This window comes from Melitaea cinxia, chromosome 11, assembly GCF_905220565.1.
Source record: "Melitaea cinxia chromosome 11, ilMelCinx1.1, whole genome shotgun sequence".
NCBI classification, from domain to species: domain Eukaryota; kingdom Metazoa; phylum Arthropoda; class Insecta; order Lepidoptera; family Nymphalidae; genus Melitaea; species Melitaea cinxia.
This window is the reverse complement of record NC_059404.1, coordinates 14402963-14412912: the sequence shown is the minus strand read 5'-3', so window position 1 is coordinate 14412912 and position 9950 is coordinate 14402963. Positions and strand designations below refer to the sequence as shown.

General features: G+C 34.9%; 1 protein-coding gene across 1 annotated transcript; it reads left to right on the top strand.

The window, feature by feature from the left end:
- The first annotated feature begins 562 nt into the window (after positions 1–562).
- On the top strand, positions 563–9644 carry LOC123657904 (RING finger and transmembrane domain-containing protein 2). The gene is made up of 6 exons (XM_045593394.1): positions 563–757; positions 1131–1463; positions 2488–2642; positions 2756–3026; positions 5070–5285; positions 6619–9644. Exons 1-6 carry the CDS (start codon positions 563–565, stop codon positions 6850–6852), a joined length of 1404 nt encoding a protein of 467 aa, XP_045449350.1. The 3' UTR covers positions 6853–9644.
- The last annotated feature ends 306 nt before the right edge of the window (positions 9645–9950 follow it).

Here is a 9950-nt window from a genome sequence, read left to right as displayed (position 1 = left end):
GTAAAAATCTGAAAAGCAGCCAGAAGTAGCTAGATTTATTTCGGTGGCTAAAATGGATTGTTTTTTGGCTAAAACCGTTGAAAATCCGCTAGATCTAGCCACAAAATGGCTAAAACGGCAACACTGCCAACCGACTTGCGCGCTGTCATTACTTTTAAAAGCATTACAATGTGAAAACCGTCAATTTCGACTTGAGCGGTGTTGTAAGCTAAGGGACGTTTTCCAAGAGTGACTAAAGTCTCTAAGACCTTGACTTATGGATTTCTTGAACTGGGCCATTCAATTGTTTTCTCTTGAACATTCTCCTGGGAGTCCTGGGTCAAATTGAGAGGGTCTATAAAAATAAAGTTGGCAAAAATGATAAATATGCATTGCCTGTAACAAAAAATCACAATCTAATAAATATATGTTATGAATCTGTGATGTTATGTCAATAAGCTGTCACTCTGTTTAATTTGGTTTAATTTCGATGTCGGTTTTGACCTTCGTCGAATTTTATTTTATTGGACATGATACTTTTGAAGTTATAATTCGTGATTAGTGAAATTAATGCAGTGTAGTGATGGCTCAACCGAATCAAGTGAACCTCGAAATAGAGGATGAAGCGGTAGCTGAAAGTAGTAACCGTAATAATCCATTACACAGAATGGACTCGGTTTCCAGGCCACTGGTTCCAAATAGAAATAACCTGGGGTTAGGAGATCGACTTAACAGTGTGTTTAGAGAGATCCGACCTTTGGTAGAACATGCAAGAATGGTGAGTCACATTTGTTGTTTTTATTATTATGACGCAACAACATCTTAGCCCTATCGCCGTCAATATAATTTTGGTTACGATTTACACAGGAACATCAAATCGTTTTCTTCACTATGACATTGAGGTTAAGAATATATTGTTTAATTATAAAATAATGAACGCAAAATATCTCGTTTAAGATAGTTAAATATACAAATCAGCATCTTGAATGCAATAAAAACAAATTGAATATGTTCAATTTGGGTTAAAATATAATAAGTTCAAGATAAATACAGTTTGAGTCAAATTGTAAGTGTGTGTAGAACTTAGAAAGATCTCTTATTTTCACTTTTATTGTTTATATGGTAGTATATTGTTCAATATTTTGTTTTAGGGCAATAACTCTAGATTGTCACTTCCTACGTGGCTACCGAGGAATCCCCCGGGAACGCATCAAGCTGGAGAAGGACTCCAAAGACCACAAAGTTCCATAGCTCATGTGAATTTAGGGCCTGGAGCCCAGACTTATGTAGTAACTGACCGAGGTACACCGGCCTTACAAAGAGGTATAAGCCACGGTATGAACAACAGTCCATCAAATGACTCTAATATCTCCGAGCAGGTTCCTGAACAAGTAGACATTAACGTGTCTGTAAATCCATCGAATAACAATAATATTAATGATAACGCTGATAATGATAGCCAAAGTGAAGATGGTACACAACAGGTGAGGGGAAACTACATTTAATATGTTATAGGACATACTTTAATATTTATTGCTGTATTGTATTTATAATATTAGTCAATATGTTTGATTACTTCCTATCCGTCGCGACAGTGTCGTGTCTTGTGCCCAAAGGTTATCAGGAAGAAATCACTCTTCAGCGATAAGATCACCTTTGTACATCTGTTTTTAGTTACTACTCTGTTTGTTTGTATTTTGGTGTACAATAAAGAGTATTATTATATTATGTTTGTCAATTAATCAATTGTTTTATCTTTGGATGGAATCTTCTGGTACATTAAATTCTGTCAATAACAATTTAATTATTTTTGTTACTAATAATTCAGTCGCACTCATTCTTGGTTTAACATATTATTGAAGAGAGGATGAGGAAATTTTTCAAAAACTGTTATATTTGTATGTAATATGGCATTAATTTATCTATTGCAAGTTTTTACTTATAAGAAGTTTTGCTATCAACTTGCATTTTGATTCTATGAGTCATATTACTTATAAAGATAAACATGGTGAATACTATTATGAAGTTTCATCAATCAAATCAAATCATAAAGTTTAAATAAAATAAACAATAAAAGATAACATTTAATAGAAAAAAACAAATGAATTGTATATAAATGAATTGGTAAGTGTTCAGCAGTTAAAAATAAAATTTTATTCCAAGGAATTCAATTAAGAAATTTAATAAGCAATACTCTCGTATTTTACTTCTCATGGTTAATCAGTTAAACAGATGCACCTAGTTTCTACATATTGACTTCTGATGAGAAATGCATTTATTCATATCTGCCTAGTGATGGCTTGTAGATCTCCTAGTTAGGGCAAGGGCTGCACATAATTCTGGCAAGCCATACTACATACTTAAGCTTATCAAGCCCTGTTAACTGAATAATGCCATGGGATCACTTGTGGAACCCTGGAAAGTGTACATGGTCACCTGTTTACATATTTAAAAAAAATCAATTTAATTTGCATTGTTATACTGATTTATTTAATTCTTCTATTACAGGTAGTGGATGTAAGAGCAACTTTAAATCTGTTGCTACGCTATGCTCCTTTCTACTTTATATTATTTATAAAGTTTATGTATGATAGCAGGGAGGGCTTGTTCACGTTTATTGTGTTGTTTGTAACTTTTTCACACAGTAACAGTATTGTTAGGAGGTAAGTCATACATTTGAATTAATGAATAACAATGAATATTTTTTTTTACTATTTCTAGACTGCATACTAGACATTGCATAACATTTATATTCAAAATCTGCTTTGTCTTTCAGAGAAAATGGTAAACAAATGAACCGGAGCATATTGGCATTATTCAGTGAAATTATCCTTACAAGCAGTTGCATTTTCATTGTTCATTTTTTATTTGGTCATGGGAAACTTTTGCCCAACGTTATAATGTTCCCAGGCTATACAGATCCTATAGATATATGGGAGCTATTGTGGCTGGTCGTGCTCACTGATCTCATAGTGAAAATCGTAACTGTTAATATTAAAATAGTCGTGACGATGATGCCAGCTTTTATTCTACCATTTCAGAAGAGGGTAAGATTATTTTTTTATATTGGTATAATTGTATGTTGGTATGTAAGTGCTGCTCGACCGACGACCGCTCTGGTGTAATGGTGCGTGTGCCGTTTCGGCGGCGCCTAAACACCGGCGGTCGCGGGTTCGATTCCCGCTTGGAGTGGATGTTTGTTTTTATACAAATATTTATTTCTGGTCTGGATGTTAGTCCTTGTGGGTCACCCCACCATGCCTCGGAGAATCACTGTGTCCCGATTGTTATCATGTACACCTGATAGAGATTGTTACTCATAGTAGATAATATATCTGCCAACCCACATTGGAGCAACATGATGGATAAACCTCTGATCCTTCTTCTACATGGGGAAAGAGGCCTATGCCCAGCAGTGGGATATTACAGTCTGAAGCGTATGTAAGTGCTGATAGCTGGGTAACATTCCTTTTTTTATCAAGTACTTTTAAGTAATATCTATCAACATTCATCCAGAATTCACACGCAGATTACCTTATGAGTAAAAATTTATTACAGATTTTGCCCTTATTTCTTAAGAACCAGTCAGTTTCAATAATCATCCATCTCATGATATCAGATTTTATAATAATTAAATTTAATTATAAATATTTTACTTCCCTATTTTCATCATTCATCATTCCAGCCTATTGCAGTCCACTGCTGGACATAGGCCTCCACAAGTTCGCGCCAAAAATGCGTGAACTCATGTGTGTTGCCCATAGTCACCACGCTGGGCAGGCGGGTTGGTGACCGTGGCTTCCCTATTTTATTAATATCCAATTTCTAAACAGGGATCAATACAATATATATGTTGCAGTCAGAACTCTTAACCAGTCAAAAGTACTATTGACTAGCGAAATCGGTCAAAAGTACTTTTGACTGGACAAGTTGGTCAAAAGTGGTTTTGACTGAAAATTATTGGTTATTAGTACTTTTGACTGCAAATTCGCGGTTAAAAATACTTTTGACTGACGCTCTCCGTCAAAAGTAGTTTTAACAGCAAAAAAGCGTCAGTCAAAAGCACTATTAACTCGTTAGATGTGAATAAATTTAGTTAAATGATCTTGATAAACCATAATAAATTTATGCCCGCGATCTTCTTGCGACTGCATGTCAATCAGATCGACTTGGCGGCGGCTGTTCATTTCAGTGTGCAGGATCGGTTTCTAAACCTGACCCATCCTTTTCTTGCTTTTCTTCCTTTGGCATACTTCGCACATTGATAAATATATATTAATCATTTCTTTTGTAACATTAGCGTACTTTTTTGCCGTTTCATTCTTAAGTCTATCGCGACCACCATGCCCTATAGAAATATGAGCAGCATCAATAATGTCGTAGATTTCCTCAGCCGGCAAAAATATTTGACAGGTTCTGTGTTTGTAACTAATTTTTTTATACCACAAACTTCGGTGTGTGTTAAAGCGTTGTAGCCTGCTGCACTGTAATGGTGTTTCCTTTTCATTAAATTTCGCGTCTTCCACATCCATTGCAAACTTTTCAAATTTTTCTTTTGTCATCACATTGAAATGACTATCTTTCATATCTTCCATCGCTAAAATTCTTTGCAAAAAGCCTTCTTTCTTTTCGTAGTCACTCATTTTTGTTCTAATATCAGCACATTTTCCACTAATAATGAATAATATAAAAGTTTATATGTGCGTTTGTCGTTATTTTTATCGACCACCTTAATTTTTTAAGGGTTTTGACTGATACAACCAGTCAAAACCACTTTTGACGGAATCATTTAGTCAAAAGTACTTTTAACCAGCTCCATTGGGCAAAAGTACTTTTAACTGTTATTTTAGTCAAAAGTATTATTGACTAAAGCAAACGGTCAAAAGTACTTCTGACTGATTTTGCTAGTCAATAGTGCTTTTGACTGGTTAAGAGTTTTGACTGCAACATATACAATTATTAGTCAAATGGAGTATATATATATTTTTTTTTTTCGAAGAGTTGATGCTGCTGAATATCACCAAATAATGTAACAGTCTTGGTTTCAATAAATATTTTGATTTTCATTTAATTTTATGTTTTATTTTCAGGGTAAAGTGTATTTCTTTATTGAGGCAATATCACAGCTGTATCGCTCTTTAATAACCATACAACCATGGGTGTTTTACTTGATGCAATCTTATGAGGGATCAGAGAAGATGGTAGGGATGTTCCTCACTTCAGTGTATGGTATTTCAAAGGTTGTTGAGATTCTGGTTCGACTACAGCTGTTTAAAAATGCCACATGGACGCTATTGCAAAGTGTTGTAAGTAACCTAAGAATCATTTATTATCATTTGCATAGAAGATTATTAATTCTTTCCCATTTGAAAGGTTATATGTTATATATAATTAAATGATGATAGTAATATTGGGACAACTGGGGAAATAGCACAGCTAAATTATACTTCTTTCAAGTAGTATTGTGTTCCTGTGGTGAGTAAGGCAAAGGCAATGAGTAACTTGAACTCCTAGGGAGGGTAAGGGGTTTGGGTCGTAACGCATTGGTATGCTCATGGTGTTGAAAGTGTCCATAAGCTACAGTACCCTTTACTAAAATGTAATATTTTTGTATAGTTTTCAATGAAAACTGCATAAGTTTTATCAGTTAACTGTTGCCTTAACACAGGCAATATATCCCCCTCAAATGAATGGCATTAGGAGATGAAATATTGCAATTCTTAACTGATCATGTATTAATGTCCCAAACATATATAAAACAAGTGTTTTAATAGTAGATTTACAGGAAGGTACTTCAGTCACAGTTAATTTTACGCATTTACTTATTGATGATAGTCAGCATTCATTTAACGCCGCGTTGGCGCAACGGTCACATCTATGGATTGTGCTGGCGCTGGCGGTTGCGGGTTCGACACCCCGCACATGACAAACATTTGTATTGGTCATACAGGCATTTGCCGTGGTCTGGGTGCTTGTGCAGTCCTTGTGGGTCTCCCCACCGTGCCTCGGAGAGCACGTTAAGCCGTCGATCCCGGTTGTTATCATATACACCTGATAGCGATCGTTACTCATAGTAGGGAATATATCCGCCAACCCGCATTGGAGCAGCGTGGTGGATTATGCTCTGATCCTTCTCCTACATGGGGAAAGACGCCTATGCCCAATAGTGGGATATTACAGGCTGAAGCAATTCATTTAATTCAATAGAAATTTATCAAGTTACAACACAGCATAATCCCATACACTTCTTAAAATTAAAGTAGGTATAGTATTAACTTTTTTTTTATTTGCACATAAATCAATAGTTTACGTATTACACTTTTTTTTATGTATAACTAGGTTGACAAACAAGCGTACAGTTCACCTGATGTTAAGCAATTACTGTAGCTTATAGACATCTGCAACACCAGAAGCCTATCCCCATTTCTCCAATGGCTCTGGTCATCTTACTCACCAACAGGAACACAATACTGCTTACAGCTAACAGTATTATTTAGGTAATCTTCTCTAAGGTTAAGGTACTACCCCAATCAGGCAGCTCCATATCTTGAGCAGATTTCACACCATACCCATACACTATACTGAAACAGACGATCATGTATGTAAATGATATTTAATCGTTTGTTAAAACATTTCCAGAACCTGGGCACGAAGCCCACCGGCGAGCAGCTGGTGTCCGCGGGCGAGGCGTGCCCCATCTGCCACGACGACTACAGCACGCCGGTGCGGCTCGGCTGCAGCCACATCTTCTGCGAGCTCTGCATCGCGGCCTGGCTGGACCGCGAGCACACGTGCCCGCTGTGCCGCGCCAAGGTGGCCGACGAGCCCACCTGGCGGGACGGATCCACCACCTACGACTTCCAGCTCTACTAAACAGCATCCCCCACTCTTTGTCATATGTGGTCCATAACTGCAGATATGATAGCTTTATGTGAGTTCCAGCTCTACTAGTCTTTGTAATATTTGTTCCAGAACTGCCAATACTATAGCTTTGTGCGTCTTCAAGCTCTACTGAACAGCATACTCTTTGTCGCATCTGGTCTGAGGCTGGGGATATGATAGCTTTGTGACTTCCAGCTATATTAAAAAGCTTCCCCCACTCGTTGTCATATGCGGTCCATCATTGCATATATCGTAGCTTTGGTCAGTTCTGCTGCAGACACGTTACAGCTCCACCACCCCCCATATCTTGGATTGTGGCTTGTGCGTTTTTTTCCGACTCTGTTTGGCTTGATTAAAAGCACTTACTGCTAGCTGTTTATCGCATCCAGCCATGGTATTTGACAGCACTAGAGGTGATTTTCAATGACATAGGACATGAATATAGTCAATGTGCTGCGATCAGGTCACAGACAAATGCTGATCAGCAAAGTATAGTATTGCTACCGGCATATATATAAGCTTTACCCTTCAGCTTCTACATTTTATCGATATTGTAGATATTTAATGAGTACTAAATATGTTTACATTGTATTTTTGTTTATTTTTGTACTTAACAAAACTATTTCTTGATTGCGATCCCAGCTTGATTCGCGTAGCAATCCCCCTCTGCTGTTGAGTGTTCAATATGCGTGCCTATCCGGGATCTTCCCTTAAACGAACTACAGGAACTAGTTCCCCTCCCCTCCTACTCCTTAGTGAAATAGTTCGTTCGATTCATTGAAATAAAGTGACAACGCGTCCTCCCCTCCACCCCTTTCTCTCTGGCTTACTTTCACTGTTTTCTAACAAGTGTATGATGTGTACTGATATTAGTTTACTTCCAATGTATTTACTTATGTGGCAGTTATTGTACACCTTCGATACCTTTTACTAGAACGGAGCCGAGAAACAGAGGGCGCTGTACAAAAGCTTGTCCACAGACTAAACGATGGCGTTTAAGAGCGAATATTAAAATTATAACGATCTAAGGGCCTGTTTCACTGTTAGTTGACAGTTTATCATGTATATAAATTACAAATAAACTTTAAAATTAGGAGATGAAATAGTTTGTTAGAGCCCTTTTTCACATCAATTAATAAATTACGACTTGGATTTGTATCCAAGTACTTCTATAAGTTTCACACAAATTTGATTTGGATTTCAGTGGTGAAAAAGAAAAACAAACTTATCTATTGAATATCGCTATACGTCAAATAGCTTTATCGACAACCGGTGAAACAGGCCTTTAATGTACACTAATATGTATAGTCTGTGGTTTAAGTGAAAATTTTTGGCGCCAAATAAACGTAATAAAAAAAGACATGTAAAATCACTTTTTTAACTTTCGATTTCGTCCATCTTAAATGCATTTATAAGTTATTATTTGTCTTTAATGTATTAAATAAAAACAAATGAGTAAACATGGAAATTTTAACAATACAACTTTTCTATGCACAAACTGATAGAACGAACTAGTTCACAAAGGACCTAAGAACTAAAAAAAAAACCATGAAGATTTATATAGATTGGTGACCATGGTGTAGTAGCTCTGTTGTGCCAAAGCTATTTAATAAACCATTTTCTGCGCACGACTTTATAATATTCACGACTATAATTATATCCGTGCACTAGAAATAAATTTTATCCCTTATAACCCCCCCTAACATTTCTTGTATTAGTTTGTAAGCAAATAGATTATATTTTATAATACGTAACTCAGGTTCAATGAAATTAAAAGATTTATTTGAAGAACTCTCTCGGAATACGTAAATAGATAATAATATCTGAAATTATTAGTTAGATCTATAATTAATAATTAAATTTTTTCTATAATTCTAAATTATATTTATGTACCTACCTTTACCTACCTACTGTATGAAACAAAAATCTGGAATAAAAAAAAGTTTAATCTTCCAAGATCGAGAAGATCGGGCTCGAAAAAGAAAACTTGAAAAAGTCAAATGACAAAGCTATAAATGTATTTAGCTGTAGCTGGGTTCTTATATATTAAGAAAAAAAAATCTATTTCCAGAAATCGGTCGTGAACAAAACGAATCGTTTTTTTTAATATAACAGCCGGTCTTAAAACCAACATCAATTTGTGTGCTAGCGAATGTCCACAGATTACCGCGGTCTGAATTTGATGTCGGTATTTTAGTAATTTATATATTTATAATTATATAAAACGGGCCTATTATTAATGTAATTCCTTCACGCTCTCTTTAAGAAAGAAAATGAATCCTGCAAATGAAATTATATATTATTATTGTCTTCATAAATGCAATAAGTTATTATTTCTCATTGAACAAAATTTGTATACACTTATAGGTTTTTGTGTGTGTCTCAGATATGTTTAACGCAAGAATAAATATACGTTCTATTTTGTGTTAAAATATGTATTTATAAAGGTATATTATTGTCAACAATGAAAAAGGACATGTTTAGTACCTTTTATGATAATGATATCCACACGTATTTTTTTTTGTCTTTGTTAAAGAACTTTCATTTTTATGCCTGGAAATACAGGAGTAAAATAGACACCGAAAGCCTGTTGACAACATAAAATTAATTATAAAAGATGTACGTTCATTGTACATATGTAAATAATAGTAGGATATAATTGTTCCTTAGTGTAAGCATGTAATGGTATAGATTAATGTTGAATTTTGATGTTACTTGTGCTATTTGTAACGAATATTATTAAAAATTATCTTAAATATTATAACAGCATATTTTTCCATTTATAGAAATAGTTTTATTTATAAGTCATTACAATTTTCAATAAGGATTTAATAAGCTTGTAATTAAAAAAAAATACTATTGGTTAATTAAACATAATGTCAATGTTTTGGCGCCTTCCTACATTATTTAATTTGATTGACAGACGTTCTAAATAAATATTGTTTTTTTGCGCCAAAATTTACGTATGCGTACATTCTGTAGAAAAAATTGGAAACTATGCATTAAACTTTTTGAGCTTATTTTTGTTTTCCTGGTAATTTTTGAAGATCTTTATTGAATCTTTATTGAAGGTTTTTATTAATAAATAT

Bases quoted from the DNA above. Each gene is read 5' to 3' on its own strand.
- LOC123657904 (XM_045593394.1), top strand. From the start codon at position 563: ATGGCTCAACCGAATCAAGTGAACCTCGAAATAGAGGATGAAGCGGTA. The intron at 1,464-2,487 runs GTGAGGGGAAAC...CTTCTATTACAG, and splicing joins GTGAAGATGGTACACAACAG to GTAGTGGATGTAAGAGCAAC. The intron at 3,027-5,069 runs GTAAGATTATTT...TTTTATTTTCAG, and splicing joins TTCTACCATTTCAGAAGAGG to GGTAAAGTGTATTTCTTTAT.